This window comes from Bradysia coprophila, chromosome IV (genome assembly GCF_014529535.1).
Source record: "Bradysia coprophila strain Holo2 chromosome IV, BU_Bcop_v1, whole genome shotgun sequence".
In the NCBI taxonomy this organism is placed as follows: domain Eukaryota; kingdom Metazoa; phylum Arthropoda; class Insecta; order Diptera; family Sciaridae; genus Bradysia; species Bradysia coprophila.
In genome coordinates, this window is record NC_050738.1 from 1,352,414 (window position 1) to 1,371,352 (window position 18,939).

Sequence of the window (18,939 nt, forward strand, 5' to 3'; positions counted from 1 at the left end):
TGTAGAAATTGAGCATCTGAGTGAGTATGGTAAAACCATTAAACTCATATCGATTAAATGGATTTATCACCGTTTGCTCATTAATATAATTTCAATGTTCCAGTTATAGTATTTCGGCTGTAAATTCTGTCAACTGGACCAGGTTCAGGTTCATCTGCAACGATGGCTAGTACAGGATTTTGTCATACTATGACATTTTGGCAAGACTGTGCTGCAATCTAGAACCGGACCGTAACACCGAGTAAGTATATAGAAACTTCCGATGAATATCTATTCTAGCTTCTATTTACTTAATAAATTTGAATGAACTGGAAGGTAGAGTAAAATGTTTCTAGCTCTAGCATCACCTTTAAATGTTTATAAATGTTTTAGAGACATGACATGGCTATCTTCATTGGATTGTTAATTGAATGGTGATACGTTTACTCCATACTCCACACACATTTTCGATTGGACGAAAAGTGATAATATCCATGGTTTTAAGTATACAATACCAGTTTCATCGAAGCCGTGAAAATTGATAGGTAAGTTTCTTAAACCACACAAAACAAAGACAAAAAATTAACCAGAATTTGCAATTGCAGGCCACATTTTGGCGGATGCTATTCGGTTTACCAATTGCTAACGTAGAAATACAGGTACAGCGTGCGAGTGATGCTGACAGCGGAGATAGCACTCTATTATTTGATCCTGTACAAAAGTCAAACGAATTGGTTGGAGTAGATGCAACCGACAGTTCTGACACATCCGGATCAACAGCACTATGAAAAACAGCGGTCTATATAAAATTCGATTCGATGTTTGATTGCTACTCCGATTTGATTGTTGTTTCTGGGTGTTGAGTCTTTAATTTCAATTTTTCGTTTATTTTCCTATCGGATCTTCGGATCACTTTCCTAAGAGCATAGGAATAATCTGTAACGGCTACTGATCGATCATCAAACCAAAATCCTGATTATTGAAGATTGGCTTCCCAATAATTTTCCAGTGTCTCGGTCAATTGCACAGTTTACAACCTAATGTCCTTAAATCATATAATTTAAAAAAAATCAACCTTGTATTGTTGCACAAAGTAAATAAAAGTCTGGTATTGTATATTTGTCATTATCATAAAATCCATAAAAACTCTATGTACAATTTATTTCAATTATAAAAAAAATGTTTTAACTTTTTCGTTTATAAATATTAGTTTATGAGAGCTGTAATGTTGTAGGTTATTGTAAAGTTTTGCGTTTTGTAGGTTATTGTAGTATAGCTGAGATTTCATTTATTTGTCGCATCTGTGCTCCGAGTACAGATTACGTAACAGGTCATATTTAATGGTAAATAAATTTGTAAAAAAAAAAAAATTAAATAAAAAAGATCACTGGAGGCACTGTATATATAGTCCGTTGTAGATGAGCCCAATGTTAGTTTGTTTATTGATTTTATAAGTTCACATAAAAGGAAGCCCAATGCAGAAAGATCATTGCTTTTTACGTATTTTCCTGATTTTTGTCGACTTGCCAGTGCTTCAATTTGTAAAAAAAACACCGAGAAACAATGGAAAAGACGCGTTTAGTACAAAAAGAAAAAACAAAGGAATTTTCGGCCTTGCATTCTAAGTAACGGATTGGTCCTATTTCTAAACACTTTCTAAAAAAGTGGAATATTAGACAGAGATGGTGAAGACAAGCAAGCCATCAATCGATTCGATATCTGCTAAGTTTTTAATGACTTAGGGGTCAGTGCCGGATTGGCCCTATGGGCGTTCGGGCGATTCCCGAAGGGCCTTTTGATTTTTGTATGGATAAATGACGACGAAGGGCTTTTTGAAAAATTTCTCCATACAACGCCCGAAGGGCTTTTTTGAGCCAGTTCGGCATTGCTTAGGGTCCATTTGAGTAGAGTTAAAACTTGAAATCAGTGTTGAATATCGAATATATATGTTTCGTCCATTGCTTCATAGAAATCTTAGTTACTTCGTCTAAATAAAAATTCGAGCTAAACAGATTCAATACGAAGAACAAACATTCCACTCCATGGATGACAGCGACCGATTTGTTTTCAAGTTGAGGTGTTTCCGTTAGTCTCTTTTCATGATTATTTCTCCCAAACATCACTTTCAAACTAAAAATTTAGCGCTTAGACTGTTAGAATGTAACCGAATTTTCACTGTGTTAGCCTTGCGTGTGTTCTCTATTTTGAGGGATAAACAACTCCGGAGTTCAAGCTCCGTTCAAATTCAAAAAATCATGTCACACCCGTTCTGGAAGTCATTTACCCCTCGGTATTAAGGCTATTTGATTGGATATTATTGAACAAAAAAAAATTTAAAAGAAAATTGCCTCTAAAATGCAAGACCCTAGCACGTTGATTGCTTTTGATTATTATTACCACCAAGTTCCATTATGGGACTCAGTTTTTGTACTTTTACTCCTAAAGTGAAAAATAAAATCAACCGAGAAAAGGATAGTCGTTAACTTACATCAACCCAATCCCATATTTATATCTAACGTTACCGTAATATCAATAAAACATTTTGATTGAATTAGAGAGTAGAAGTGGTGGACCTATGCTAACACTGTGTCGTATTTATCCCACTCCCACTTACTGATGAGTGCACTTGTCTTTACCTTTCTTCTTCTTATTATTGTCAAGTGAAATATTTCGTCGAGTTCCCTGAATCGGCATGTACGGCGGAGGCACCGCACTCGAGCTCTGATCCAAAAAATCTGGCAAATTTGTCGCCGGATTATGTTGGGCAATACTGTTCGGCGTTGTTGGACTTCCCTTCGATTCGACGTACGTGGGATCGATAACTGTAGCAATATTGCCCAATTCGTCGCGATCGGGTTTCGGTGGCCTTGGCGGCTGATGAGGCCGATTCAGGTGTCGAATATCTAAATTGTTCGGCCGTTTCGGACCATTATATTCGACGTCATTGATCGGTCGTTCATACATATCGTCGTCGTAGCGATGATTTGCCGGCTGTTTACTGCCGGATGAAGTCGGACTGCGGCTTGTTGATCGGATTAGATCCACCGGGTTCGAATAGTTGGCATCGTACAGATTCACAGCATCTTGGTAGTACATGTGTTGGGCCTGAGTTTGATGCACATTTCCGTCGCGGTTGGGATGAGTTGATTTGGAGCCGTCATTGTTTGCTATAAGATCGATTGGATCAGAATACGAATCTCCATCCAGCTCGGAATGGGTTCTTGAATGAGTCGAGCTGGCGTTTTCTGATTCTTCTTGTTTTTGCTGAAGTTTTCGTTGGCGTGCTCGCTCCTTAGCCCGTTTAGCTTTAGCTCTTTCCTATGGGAATACCATCAGGTGTTAGTACAGCTGTTCTCTTTCAACAATTTAATGAATTTTACCCTTTCTTGCAGCATTCTAGCCAATTCCTTATCCTGGGCTTCCATTGCAACTAGCCGATCCTGTTCTTCGAACGTCAAATTTTTATTTTCCTGTTGCTGCAGGAGACGGGCAAATTCCTGAAAATAAAGTTTCCTTAGAATCTACAGGCATTTCAATAAAGAACAAAAAAAACATTCGACCAACCTCATCCCGCTCCTGTTGTGCGATTCTGCGATCTATCTCGATTATTTCATCGGCCGGTACTCCCAACTCTTGCATAGCCTTGATCCTATCCACATTCCCATTGTTACCTTGACGATTTACATTCAATTCCACATCTTCACCACCTTGGGCACCATCACAATGATCATCCGCTTCATAGTTTCCCATGATCTGGTCATATTTTTCCAGCGACAACCTTTCAAATTGTGCTCTTGTCGAATCGGACTGGTTTTTCATTCGTTTAAAAGCATCCGTTTGTTTTAACATTTCGTGTTGCTTGTCGGTTCTTTCTGGACGAACTGGAGGTGCTTCATTAGAAACGGATTGCGAGTGGCCAATGTGTTGATGAGTGCGTATAGAACTGTTCTCATAGTGATCAGGTGATACTGTTCTATTCGGGTGTCGTTCAGTAGGTTCAGCGTTCGCATATAGTGGTGGTGACGTATGTCCGGAAATTTTCGTTGGAGTTCTCTGGCGATAATTTTGATCGAAATGCGGCTGCGGTTTCTTCTCTGGAGTATGAGACTGTAGATTTATGTGGTCGTAATGGTGATGCTGCTGTTCATTATAACCGGAAAGATCATAGTTCGGTTGTTGCGACTGTTGCGGCATCACTTGCGTGTATTGTGTCCTCGACGACGGTGATCGCTGTTGAATCAATTTCGCCGGTGGATTACTCAAGTCCAACGAAACGTAATTCAGACGTGAGTTTGTGGGTGAAGGTGATATCGGAGAATCTTCGACAACTGTTGGTGAATACTGTTGTATGTTTGCCTTTTTCGGAGAGACATTTGGTGGAATTAAATCATTCGGTGACATGGGCGGCATTCCAACACGTTTGTCACTGAACAATTCCTTTTGCAGTTTTCTGGCCATTTTTTCATTTTCCGCTGCTTGGTGGCGCTGTTCGATTTCCATTTCGGCTTTCAACTTTTCGGCAAGCTCACGCGCTACCCGAGCGTCGGCTTCCTCTTGTTCATTGATCATTTGATGGTACAATGCTGCCTGTCGTTCGGCATTCTCTTTCTCTTTATTTTGTTCGTTGAGAGCGGTTGGGAAATCTTCTCGAACAGTTTGGTTTCTGTAGCGGTTGCCCTTATAGTGCTCGTTGACTGAAGTAACGCACATAAAACAAAGAACTTTTTAATGGTCGAATGTTGGGTCGAATTTAAAGTTTAGAAAACTCACTCTCTTGTGACTGCAAATGATGAGCCAGGGCGTTGTCCTCGTGAACTCTCCATTCCTTGCATACTAGAAAATTTAATAGAGATTTCATTTAGTAATAATTCTCAGAACGATGTGTGTGGACTGTATACTACGGAAACAGCCCAGACTCGACGATCTACGCAGTGACTTCATATGAAAATATTTCCCGGTCTGACTCAGTTCGCTACAAATCGGACAAAAACTCTGGGCTTCATCGCTACATTGTGATATTTCTAATCTCCAGTTTCATGTCCACTCTACGGCGTAGAATGCCCATACCGCCCATACACATACGCTTCATACAAATTGAAATTCTTAATGTTGCTGGTTTGACCTTGCTCTCGCACATAATTTTATCGTTGTTTCATATCATCATTGTACACGCATACAGACTCACCCATGACCAACGATACAATCAGCGCGGATCGCAACGGTATAATATACAACACATCTTAGCGCTTAAGAAAACCGAAAGAAAGTAAAAATTTCATTTTCAAAATCATTTAATTGCTTGACTTGCCAAGCGAGTCTCTTTGTAAGGAATTTCAAAACAATCTTTTTGTCAAAACATTTTATCGTTAAATGACCCAGATGCGATTTGATCGTATGCATACCGATTAAATTTACAATAAAATGATACTGAAAACCGCTTGTGATGATGTTTTTTCCATACAAAAACACCGAAAAGTTTTGTTTTGATTTTTTGTTATTGTTTGGTTTTGCAATTTCACGGACACCCAAGGCATTGCGGTCAATTAATTTTATTAAAACAAATCATTTTAATTTCATGATTAACATTACTCACATCAGGTGGTATGTGTGTACCATGAACGTATAGAGCAGATAGGTATATTATACGATAGATGACCCTTTCGTTGGAACTCTTCTCTACGAATTACAACGTACATAATTACAGGAAATTGTTTCTTTTTTCCCACAATGTATTAAAAAAAATATGAAGAAGAAAAATGAATGAAACGAACGAGTAATATCGAAGTTAAACTGTGTTCATGTCGCCTATGACTGTGTCTCGGTAATCAGTCACACAATTTTTGACTCAGCCATTCCAATTAATTAATTTAATTAAAGTAAAAATTAACCTTCAGTAACCCGCCCGTTTTTTGGAAACGTATCCGTCATGTCTTGGTGATCTTTTTGATGTTGATGTTGCACAAATTCACATTCACAACACACGTATCACTTTTCTATCGTCTACTTAATCGTACAATTCGTTTGCGAATGTTTTTATCATTTTTCACTGAAAAGAAAGTGTAAAATTTAAGAACTCGTTCACTCAATTCGGTTGAATAAATAGATTATTTGCGAACACTTAACATAGAAGACCGTATAACACTTCATCGAATACTAATAAAAATTAAAAAATGCCAACGAAAGCGAACAAAAGATATCAAAGTTGTACGAACAAGAGGAACAAAAGAAAAAGTCGAATAAGTTGACGTTTCAAAAAGTTTGTTATTTTATTTCAGTGCTCTCGCTCTATCTTTATCTCTCTCGGTTACTTTTTTGCAAACAGATCCAAGAGCCACCGTTTCAGTTTTTTATCGTTTTAAAGTCGGTTGGTTTTGAGCGCGTAAGTGAAGTTACAATTTGAAATTACTAGAGTTCCTCAATTGAATCTGTTGTTACCATAATCATTTGAGCTCACGAACCAAACATGACGCTAATTATTTGAATCTTTGTTTTGTGTTTCTTACATCAGAGTTACGCTCGAGTTGATATGGTGGAACCAAAATTAATCGGCACACGAAATTTGCTTGTGGATCCAGATGTATTTTCATTTTCAACGCCTTGCGAAATTTTTCTTCAGCGCCCTTTTCGCATTTTATCATTGAGATTTAACAAACAGTCCGAGAGGCAGATATTCCTTAAAGAACACTGTGGTTAGTCAGTCAAACTTAGAAATTTCTTAAAGAAGAAATTACCTTATTACCACTTAAATGTCAGTTTTTGGCCTACACATTCCTAAAATTGATTTTTGACCGTGAAGCCATGATGGCACATTTCTGGCCAAGTGGAGAAAAATGTGGAAGGCAGCATGATTTTTATCTTTCGCCATTTGACCGAAAATATGCCATCATGGCTTTTCACGGTAAAAAATCGATTTAAAGAATTTGTAGGCTAAAAATTGACATTTAACCTTACCAGACCAGGTTGAAAGCGTTAATTCCAGCACACCAGGGCCCACTTTGACGGCCACGAGATGTCCCATCTGTGGGTCTGTCCCATAACAGATCTACCGTTTTTCGAGTTATCCTTCTAAAAACATTATGTAACCATGCAATGTCACAAACGTGCAACGATCCACACGTCAACTTTGAAATGGAAGGATACAATTTTATATTGCCTGCCCCATGCGAAAGTTGACCATTACATGACAATTTGCCCCCAGCGAAAATGATCCATTACATCAAGAATATTTTCGATTTTTTTCTATATTTCAAGCCACAAATATGTTGGAGTATGCTACGTAATACATTAAATCGGAAACAACCTTGGGACTTGCTTCTGTAACTGTTTCAATGTCAGATACTGAACGTTACTGAAGTTTATCGTTCAAACGCCAGCGGTTTCACTTTAGTTTTTCTAGCAAGTTATATTCAATTCAGCTCAACTAATAACAGAAACACATTTATTCAAGTCTAATGTCAATTTTCAAATGGTTACACAGTTTTTATTCCTGTTTCTTTATTGTTCTTCCTGTTGTCCCCGTTTTCCTCCGAATCGTTTCTCATATGGGCAATTTTTCAAATATGTTCGAGCCTTATTACATTCCTCATCTAAAAAAAGTGAGACATCCAACAATGGTAAAAATGATCAAAGCTAAAAAAAGTTGTTTAGTTTTACCGTTCTTCCACAACGAATCGGGACAGTGTTCGATGATCTGTTCATTGATACAAAAGAGAAACTTTTCCTTGACCATATTACAATGACCGGCGTGTCCCTTACGCCCTCCAGATCCTTGTACAGCGCGATTTTTGCACGTTTCTATCATCGTCGGTGATAATGATTGCCATTCAGGTCCTTCCAAAATTTTGTCTAGAGCTGGTTTGACTTCTTCGGTAATTATTTCATTATCTGATGTAACGATGTCTGTGGTAAAAATGCAATCCGATGTGCACTAATTTTTGACGGTAAATTGAATGTTGGTTTAGCTGAACTTGAATCTCAAAGTTTTGCCTACCCCAACATCACTCATATCAACATTTTCCTTGTCGGATGAGTTCCGCTTTTCCATCCATTTTTCTTTGATTTTTCGAGCACATTCCACCTGTTCTGGGCTTAAATTAACATTGCAACAATCCGTCGTTGACTGTAAAATATTCTTAATTATATTCAGAGTTTAATTTTGCGAAATATATTTAGAACCCCGTTTCGATGTGGACGGCCTCGACATTCCGGAGGGTCTGCTCCCTGAAATAAATATTGTTATACGGCTTCTTTCATTGCACTATTCCTAGCATTATTATTATTAAATAGGGCGTCTCCTTAATTGCTTAAGTAAACATGCACTTAGGCCGCCAGTGGGCCCATTGTGCTAGCATTCCTAGCATTAACATAGACAATATTGAAGGGCCTTTTGTGTTCGTCGTATGAGTCAGAACACACATGCATAACCATCTTAAGTAGCGCTTATCACTTAAGCCAATTATCCTTCGGCACTGTTCACTGTACTCACCACTGTACACCACACCATCCATAGCGTCGTTAGGGCGACAACAGAATAGACTTTTACCATTGTTGTTCTCCAACTAACAATAATCAAGTTGAGAATAGAATTTCGTTTGAATGTGAACTATATTTTGCTGCCGACTTGGCGCTTTTATATACAATAAGCTTTGACTAATTCCTAGAAAAAAATTGAGACAAAACTGATCGCTTCATTTAAAATTAATTTTTAATAACTCTCCTCATTGCCATGCAATTTTGTTCGTGTGCTAATAAAAACGACAAATGAAAATTAATTTATTTAGAGCTCATTAACACAATCCGATGATTAATCTGTAATACCGCTCTTTGATTCAAAAAAAATAGTTTGCACCGGTTGAATAAGTAATTAATTAGTGTGCACGTTGCATTTACAACATCATCAGTATAGAGTGTAACGAAGTGTATTACTTACCATGGAATTATTGAAATAACTAGCGGAAATAATATCTAATTTACCCATAGCAATGCTCCTAGCATTAACATACAAAATATTGACTTACCACAATTCTCAAAATGCATTGCAAAAACAATCTCGAAAAATATTCCTGTAGTCTACTGTACCTCGTTTCCTTGTTTCATGATATATCATACGAATCTCATCATAATCGATAAATGTAGAAAGGATTTGTTGAAAATAGAATAATCGATGAAGGAAGAGAATGATTAAAAGTGTTACCCGGTGGGTGTTTTTTCTGATATGGAAGCCTCAAGACTCAAGACAGCAGAAATGAGAGATTTTATGATTAAACCAAGGTATGCTTACAAGCAGACCATCCAAGAAGAGGACGCTCACCTTTTCGTTAAAAATGTAAATTATCTACACACCATCCAGTTGTCCATCAAAATGTCTTCGCTTATACGAAAAAAAAAAAACGTCTGCATGCCGTAGGTGGAACCACGGAACCTTACGAAGATGAATGGTCGATAATGTCATTACTTTTAAAATTTATTTGTATTTCGTTCGTTCAATAGAAAAAACTGAGCTTTGTTTCAGCACTTTTCCGAGCCCGAAAATGTCTTTCTGATTAATTCGTTGGTGCTCATAAAATTTGGCTGTATTGCTGCGTGTTCGACTGCTGACAGGAGGCCAACAAACATTATTTTCATACTGGCTTTTCTGTGCTATTGGTTCATCTTTTTCCATCTTGATCTGGCGATTCATCTTCGTTGTTTTTCCTTTATGATGGAATAACCACGGTACACAATTTTCAACCACAGTCTCACTTTTCCAATATTCTCTCTCTCTCTCTCTCACTCTTGAAATGATACCTGATGCCACTGTTGGAATAATTCCATCAACATTCCCCGGAAATATTGCATAGTCAATAGTGGCATCTTGTACATGAATTTTAATGGATGAAGACGTTAGAAAGAATATTGGAAAAGTGAGACTGTGGTTCCGAATTGTCTACTAGGGAACGTAACACTCAAGATGGTCAAGTGAATTACCTCGAATTTTTGTTCAAGACTTCTATCACTGAGTTTGATTTTTATAAGGGGAATTCTCCAAATTATACTTCAAATCAATTCAGCTGATGTTTTCAATCCACCTCAGGCTCGCGAATACGATAAAAAATTATTAATTTAAAAAATAAAGGACTGACACTTAGTTACAGACTCAGAAACAACTAATCGACTACCCACATTATCCAATACTAAACGCAATGATTGAGTTCGTTACACCGACTGTCCAGTATTGACAACTTAATATTCGTTAGCCACCATTTCAATCTATCAATCGCAATCAACTTAATCAAATAAACGGAAACTATTAAAATGCTTATCTGAGATCCTCTGAAGCCATTACCGATTATAGTGTGCCATTGGTTGATCTAGCTTAAAGGATAATATATGCATACCTCCACACAAAACTTTAAGCCAATTATTGGGAATTCGATATACTGAAATTACTGTTAAATGCCAAAATTTACCAAATTCAACAAATTTTTGGTCGGTAATTTTCAGTAATTTTAGTGCTTTGCTTTGCTACGAATCAAAGGACCTCGATTACCTCAATATAGGTCCGACGTTTTTGAAACATTCCTCATTAATCTTCCCCAAACAATCTCATCGTTTGCAGATGAAACTGTTGTGCTTCCTCTACATTTCATGCAGTTGTGGATGAAATTGAAATACGTTAAATTCATTCGCTAAACAAGCATTTTAGCATGCGTTAGGAAAATAACAAGCCGGTAGATATTTATGACATGACTACATACAGTAGTACAATACGGTACACGACTCTATTCATGTAGTGTGGACATTGAGGAAGTTTTGTCAGTTTTGGATATATTCGGTTTCACTAAGTTTATTGCGTAAACAGCATTAAAATTTGTAAGTAAATAAACAAACAGCAGATTGTCGATTGTCCTACCGATAAAAATTGTGAGAATTTTTTTTTTTTTGATGAATAGTCATTCCTGTTTGTTTATTATTCTGGACATCTAGAAAAAAAATCGACCAGCAACGAGATTTACATCATAGATAAAGCGTTTTCTGAGCTCCTCGATACTATCCTATTGTGTACTTTATACTAGTTGAAATATTTTATAATAATAATAATTTATACTGGGTTGAAAAATAAATTTTATTTTTCTCAAAAGCCTTGACCATTGGATTGAATGATCCAAGGTATTGAAAAACTGAAACTAATTTTTACAGCACAGAATCGTCTTGACACGGTTCGACAGAAAAACAATTTAATTTGTTATTATTGTTTTTCTTCTAGCACGGCAGAGTAAAATAAACCAAATCTTGAATTTTGAGTTTTCAATTTGTCTGGCATCGGAAAATTCTGAAAAATTTTTGTCTGACAAAGTGTTTTTGGTTCATTGGGATCTGTGGGCGTCTAATGGCACCCGTTTCGAGTCGTGGGGTCATCACGACAAGAAACTGCCATTTACCAGATTTCGTCTGGTATGCCCTAATCTAGGTAAAAAAAAAATCGTGTCCCTCACACTCATGAGCGGCCAATAGCATCAATGAAAGTCCGTGGGGTTATGAGGGACTCAAAATGTCACGGGGCAAAGATCTAGAAACTTACATATCTGTCACTTAATACGTAACTCTTTCGGCCTCCTCAATCGATACGTAAATAACTATTTTCTCTAAATGCTCTCAAAATGTACCAAGTGTGAATTTCTTACAGGACACAATTGGCTACCAGCACAATGTATGAATGTTTATTTGAAAATGTTCGTCTCACATCGCATTATCTATTAGACTTTAAATTCAAAACAAAATTAGTATATTTTGATCGTCAGCGCCAGTGAAATTTTAGCATGAATTTTCCAAGGTAAATATAGTGAGGAGGTAATGCCATTCAGACACGCGGCCTAGCACATAAGTTCGATGCCAATGACATCTTTTTTTAAAATGGTTGACTACGATTTACTTGCATTTCACAAAAATATTTTCGCTATCTCACAACAGATGGCCCGACTTTCTATTGCATTTTTTGCTTTCAACGAAGGGAAGAGGTGGCGTTTGTATCGAACTTTCGTGCCACCGCACATCTGATTCGGTTATATATGGCATTACCTCCTCACTATATTTACCTTGGAATTTTCTTCAGCTAATTTTCAGCTGATCCACACAAACAATCAAAACGGTATGAATTAATAGTTTCGTCGAAATTAATTTTCCATTATTATTTTGTGGTGATCGAGAAATTAGATTTTTGTTTTGAAGAAATAATTCGAAGAAAATATAATTTCAACCGAAGAACTTACATTTCTTATTTTGTCAACTGCTCATTGAACGATTAAAATTGGATTTCGTCTCTTTTTGCAATGAAAGTAGATAAGTAGGTATCTATTTACTTTCATTGTCTTTTTGATCTGAAATCTATTGATCAATAATTATAGTAGTAAAACACAATGAACGTCAACACAAGGTATGGTCGAATGTCAAACTTTGTCCGGTTTGTATGAACAGACCATACCTGGTTTATACTTTCATTGGTAAAACATAAATTATTCTTTCTAAAATTGAAAAAACATTTATTTAAAATGTCTAGAGTTATTCGAGTCATTCACAACCAGACAAACATTTGACTTTTTCATCACACGAACTACGAAAATTGTAATTTTCGGTTCCCAAACGGGAAGCGATAGTAAAAAAAATGCAAATTATGTATCGAAATCGGCTAATACATAATACGAAAGTCTATGAACATAATGCGAAAGTCAAATCTTGTCAAGATGTTTACTTTGATCAATATTGAACAATCCGTGCGCCAGTGCTCTGATTAATGTTAACATACAAAGTTGATGACGAATAATTCAAAGGATAATGTTGTCGTTTTTAGCCCCGTACGAAGTACGAAGGGGCTTATAGGATTACGATGCCGTGTGTAATTGATGGAATTCGAAGCAGACGGTGAGGGCAAAGTGTTTGCCTATGTTCATAGATGACGAATCCGCAATAAAAATTTGGGCCGTCTGTCCGTCTGTCCGTCACGTCGATATCTTGAGTAAATCAAATCCGATTTCAAAAAAAAAAAATTTCCCTGAAAGATAGTCAAAATAGTGAGGCTAAGTTCGAAGATGGGCATATTCGGGTCGGCCCTTCGTGAGTTAGGGCCACCTAAGTGATTTAAGGTCTTTTGGTGATATTTATGGCAAAATAAACGATGGAAATGTAAATGACACGGCAAATGATAGGTATTGTCAATACGAATCCATGAAAAAAAAGTTTTTTAAAATTGGGTGAGTGGACCGTGAGTTAAGGCCTTAGAAGTGAAAAGCTACTAGGGCCCTATGTGTATTTTACATAGAACTCGAGTAAATTTCATTCGTTTTTCGTAATTTTTGTGTCATTTGGAAGGTAATCGAAAGCCGAATAGAATGTTGTTGAAAAAAAATTAAATTTGGGTCCTCGGACTAAGGCCGCTACTAGGGCCCTATGCGTATTTTACATACAACTCGAGTAAATTTCATCCGTTTTTCGTAATTTTTGTTTCATTTGAAAGATAATCGAACACCGAATAGAATGTTGTTGAAAAAAAAATTCAATTTGGGTCCTTGGACTAAGGCCGCTACTAGGGCCCTATGTGTATTTTACATATAACTCGAGCAAATTTCATCCGTTTTTCGTAATTTTTGTTTCATTTGGAAGGTAATCAAAAGCCGAATAGAATGTTGTTGAAAAAAAAAAAATTTGGGTCCTCGGACTAAGGCCGCTACTAGGGCCCTATGCGTATTTTACATACAACTCGAGTAAATTTCATCCGTTTTTCGTAATTTTTGCTTCATTTGAAAGATAATCGAACACCGAATAGAATGTTGTTGAAAAAAAATTAAATTTGCGTCCTTGGACTAAGGCCGCTACTAGGTCCCTATGTGTATTTTACATATAACTCGAGTAAATTTCATCCGTTTTTCGTAATTTTTGTTTCATTTGAAAGATAATCGAACACCGAATAGAATGTTGTTGAAAAAAAAATTAAATTTGGGTCCTCGGACTAAGGCCGCTACTAGGGCCCTATGTGTATTTTACATATAACTCGAGCAAACTTCATCCGTTTTCAGTATTTTTTGTTTCATTTGGAAGGTAATCAAAGGCCGAATAGAATGTAGTTGAAAAAAAAAAATTAAATTTGGATCCTCGGACTTAGGCCGATACGAGGCCCTATGTGTATTTATACTCAATAAATTAAAATTTTAGGGCTATTTGAAATTTTTGTTCTATTTGAGAGGAACGTCGTACGGGGCTTCGTAATTGCGCTATGCGCAATTTCTAAGATGTACACATTACATAATAATTTTACTTTAACTACTTTAACCGGCGCATAGGCTTACGGTCAAAGTAGGGTGACAGACGCACTAGGGTCACGTACGCAATAGACATACGGGTTTGTACGGGGCTCAGTCGCAGCAAACGCTCCGACTGTTCTGATGGCTCGTTTACGTCTGATTGTTGTGATGGTTGATAATATTAATATTTTCTTTTACCAACGTGCTGCCGCCCCTGGCCCCCGCAAATGTCAGCATATGTTGGTTTAATTCATCATACGATAACGCCTCTCAATAGAACAAATTGACAAATTAAAATGAAAAATCATATATTTGAATGAGTGTGTGACAGCTTCGTGTACAGACAGTACACGGGACTCTTAATGTCAAAAATAAAGGGACTCATAATGTCAAAAGCAAAGCAATGTGTTTTCGTGTTAGTGATGTGTGTGTGATATAATTTTTCAATGAATTTCGGTCATAATTCCTCTAAGGTAGTCTACCTCTATGTGATAACGCATTTCTTCTAGTTTATGTGCCTCAATTACAATTTTCGTAGTTCTCGTGATAAAAAGTTATGTGGATCACACGGGACGACGTAAAGAAATTCAACCTGTGCAATTGCGGCCTCTTACTTTCGTCCCTTGTGATCCAAATAACTATACATGCTGACTTTGTTCATTTGACTCCATTCGCAGAGTATTTTTAACACTTTAAATATTTATGAATGTTTTAGAGAAATGGCTGCCTTTATCAGTCTGTTGAGCGAAGTCCATTGTGTGCCGTTTATTCCATGTTCATTTACGACTGGATTTGACGGGATAGTATCCATCGCGGTTAGTACAATGCCAGCCCTAGTCGAAGCAGTGAAGACTGAGAAGTGGGTTTAAACAACACAAAGACAAGAACAAAAAATTAAGCAGAATTTACAATTTCAGGCCTTACTTTCTTCCTCGGTTCGAAAAAATCGATTGGCGCAATTTGTTTGGTATTCCGATCCCGGAAGTTGATATTGAGGTAAATCGTCCAAGTGACAGTGATAGTGGGGCCAGTTCAATGTCAACCGTACCCGTCGAAAAATCGAACAACTTGGCTGCCATTGATGAAACCAACAGTTCTGAATCTTCGCCAAATACCTCCGGATCAACATCTTTGTAATCATTCATTTAATAATATATTTCTGATCATGTAGCCAGATCATCTTCAGTGTATCGGACAATTTATAGAATATCACATATCGATCCTAAGTAAATAAAAATCAGGTTTTTCTTATTATAATAAAATCTTGATGAAGATCTTTGTTCGTGTGCTAATAAAAGCGCCAAATGAAAATTAATTTATTTAGAGCTCATTAACACAATCCGATGATTAATCTGTAATACCGCTCTTTGATTCAAAAAAAAAATAGTTTGCACCGGTTGAATAAGTAATTAATTAGTGTGCACGTTGCATTTACTACATCATCAGTATAGAGTGTAACGAAGTGTATTACTTACCATGGAATTATTGAAATAACTAGCGGAAATAATATCTAATTTACCCATAGCAATGCTCCTAGCATTAACACACAAAATATTGAACAGTGCTGTGACTTACCACAATTCTCAAAATGCATTGCAAAAACAATCTCTCGAAAAATATTCCTGTAGTCTACTGTGCCTCGTTTCCTTGTTTCATGATGTAATATATCATACGAATCTCATCATAATCGATAAAGTAAGAAAGGATTTGTTGAAAATAGAATAATCGATGAAGGAAGAGAATGATTAAAAGTGTTTCCCGGTGGGTGTTTTTTCTGAAGCTCCAAGACTCAAGACAGCAGAAATGAGAGATTTTATGATTAAATCAAGGTATGCTCACAAGCAGACCATCCAAGAAGAGGACGCTCACCTTTTCGTTAAAAATTTAAATTATCTACACACCATCCAGTTGTCAATCAAAATGTCTTCGCTTATACAAAAAAAAAACGTCTGCATGCCGTAGGTGGAACCACGGAACCTTACGAAGATGAATGGTCGATAATGCCATTACTTTTAAAATTTATTTGTATTTCGTTTGTTCAATAGAAAAAACTGAGCTTTGTTTCAGCACTTTTCCGAGCCCGAAAATGTCTTTCTGATTAATTCGTTGGTGCTCATAAAATTTGGCTGTATTGCTGCGTGTTCGACTGCTGACAGGAGGCCAACAAACATTATTTTCATACTGGGTTTTCTGCGCTATTGGTTCAACTTTTTCCATCTTGATCTGGCGATTCATCTTCGTTGTTTTTCCTTTATAAATGAATGATGGAATAACCACAGTACACAATTTTCAACCACAGTCTCACTTTTCCAATATTCTCTCTCTCACTCTTGCAATGATACCTGATGCCACTGTTGGAATAATTCCATCGACATTCCACGGAAATATTGCATAGTCAATAGTGGCATCTTGTACATGAATTTTAATGGATGAAGACGTTAGATAGAATATTGGAAAAGTGAGACTGTGGTCTACTAGGGAACGTAACACTCAAGATGGTTAATTGAATTACCTCGAATTTTTGTTGAAGCTGAGTTTGATTTTTATAAGGGGAATTCTCCAAATTACACTTCAAATCAATTCAGCTGATGTTTTCAATCCACCTCAGGCTCGCGAATACGATAAAAAATTATTAATTTAAAAAATAAAAGGACTGACACTTAGTTACAGACTAAAACGATTTTCAGAATCAGAAACAACTAATCGACTACCCACATTATCCAATACTAAACGCAATGATTGAGTTCGTTACACCGACTGTCCAGTATTGACAACTTAATATTCGTTAGCCACCATTTCAATCTATCAATCGCAATCAACTTAATCAAATAAACGGAAACTATTAAAATTCTTATCTGAGATCCTCTGAAGCCATTACCGATTATAGTGTGCCATTGGTTGATCTAGCTTAAAGGATAATATATGCATACCTCCACACAAAACTTTAAGCCAATTATTGGGAATTCGATGTACTGAAATTACTGTTAAATGCCAAAATTTATAAACATCAACAAATTTTTGCTGTGAATCAAAGGACCTCGATTACCTCAATATAGGTCCGACGTTTTTGAAACATTCCTCATTAATCTTCCCCAAACAATCTCATCGTTTGCAGATAAAACTGTTGTGCTTCCTCTACATTTCATGCAGTTGTGGATAAAATTGAAACAAACAAAAAATGACAAAACATAGGACCAGAACTTTGAGGTCCCCTTAAATTAAGCAGAATATCCACGACAGACAAGTGTGAACGGATGCTGACTAGGCACGACATTCCTGGCTTTTAATCAGTATTTTTATCAACTCATGAATCGACCCACCACTACACGGTTGATAGATGTGATAAGTTAAGTTTGAGTAGTAGATAATTCGGGTGGGTGTATTGGATTAGTTGACCTACATAAAATGCTTCAAAATACTTCAAACTAAATAACCTCCATACAAACTGCACACACACTCTACGGGGAATAATGATCGAGATATCCGTCAGCGTTTTTTGTATTTCATGCGTCAGGGACCTCTGTCGGTTTTTAACGCGCGAAAAATTTGAATGAGTTGAGTTACATTTAATTTGCGTTTCATTAAATGGCTCATTTATTTAGTTTTTAATTGAATCAGGTTAAACTACGCGAAGTGAAATCTGCGTTTCACTTTCACAATCAGTTCTGAAAATGAGTTTTCATAGTTCAAACGCTGTAACATGAACTTTTTGAACAAAGGCAACACATCAGTGAAAAAGTTCGGGTTATTGAAAACGGGACACGGACAAATATTGCGAAAAATATGTTGGTGATGTTATTAATTGACATTCTTAGTCCTGTGAACTGAACGATTCATAAAAAAAAACTTCATTCAGTGTACTGGGATGAGATTTGCAGTGGATGTCGGTCATGTACAAAATAATTTACCCATCTTTCCTACGCGCGATCTTTGTAAAGGCCCTTTTAAAATTGTTACATCTTACTATTTCGCTGGTCGCTGGAAATTTTCTTACATACATATATGTTTGATGATCTTAGACCGGATTCGTCGGAGCTAAAGTTTATTGTCAAATCCTCATTCCTCAGTGAAGCTACAACAGCCAAGAGGTTTCATTCCAATTTTTATAAACTTTTTCGGTACATCACAGAACAAAAGAAGTAAATGCAAACACATATTTACTCGCCGACCCAACATTGTCCAAGAATAACGTTACAAATTTTATCAAAACAACAATTTCATGTTACAAACGAAAATAAATTTTGACAGTTCAAATTTTACGCAAGTAGTGGTTCTTTTAAGATAGCATGCAACGCAATGCAACGGACATCTCGATCATTATTCCCCGCAGAGTGTGTGTGCAGTTTGTATGGAGGTTATTTACTTCAAACAAATTATTATACGGAATTTCGAAGGGGACCATAATTGAACAATATTAAAATTGTAACCCTTTTTCGACTCATATCAAAGGAGCAACATCAATATTATTCAATAATAGTCCAGACGCTTGTGTCACGAAAAGTGGCTCTGTGGGATTCGAGGCTTTAAGATTTTTTGTGAATGGATTCTGATAGAGTATCAAAAGTTGTAGAACTAAATTTTTTTCTTGAGGTCGATGAACCGGTATTACCGGTAAAATTACCGTTTTCGTGTAAAACTAAGAATCGCTATAACTCGAGATACAAGTGACTTGGTTCGGATTTCTTTA

The 18,939-nt window shown here is 36.6% G+C and overlaps 2 protein-coding genes across 3 annotated transcripts; both read right to left on the bottom strand.

Moving 5' to 3' along the window:
• Positions 1 to 1,232: 1,232 nt before the first annotated feature.
• LOC119066644 lies at positions 1,233 to 6,198 on the bottom strand. The gene is made up of 6 exons (XM_037169211.1): positions 6,096 to 6,198; positions 5,868 to 6,025; positions 4,750 to 4,812; positions 3,544 to 4,673; positions 3,360 to 3,476; positions 1,233 to 3,297 (listed from the first exon to the last, which is right to left on the bottom strand). Exons 2-6 carry the CDS (start codon positions 5,905 to 5,907, stop codon positions 2,590 to 2,592), a joined length of 2,058 nt encoding a protein of 685 aa, XP_037025106.1. The 5' UTR covers positions 5,908 to 6,025; positions 6,096 to 6,198; the 3' UTR covers positions 1,233 to 2,589.
• A 1,168-nt stretch (positions 6,199 to 7,366) lies between these two features.
• On the bottom strand, positions 7,367 to 8,622 carry LOC119066649. Of its 2 annotated transcripts, none has more exons than XM_037169220.1 (5): positions 8,465 to 8,622; positions 8,155 to 8,199; positions 7,970 to 8,098; positions 7,633 to 7,906; positions 7,367 to 7,565 (listed from the first exon to the last, which is right to left on the bottom strand). In XM_037169220.1, exons 1-5 carry the CDS (start codon positions 8,522 to 8,524, stop codon positions 7,474 to 7,476), a joined length of 600 nt encoding a protein of 199 aa, XP_037025115.1. In that variant the 5' UTR covers positions 8,525 to 8,622; the 3' UTR covers positions 7,367 to 7,473. The 2 variants fall into 2 exon arrangements, with proteins under 2 accessions (XP_037025115.1, XP_037025116.1); XM_037169221.1 differs by having other exon boundaries at positions 7,970 to 8,088; positions 8,149 to 8,199.
• Positions 8,623 to 18,939: the final 10,317 nt, after the last annotated feature.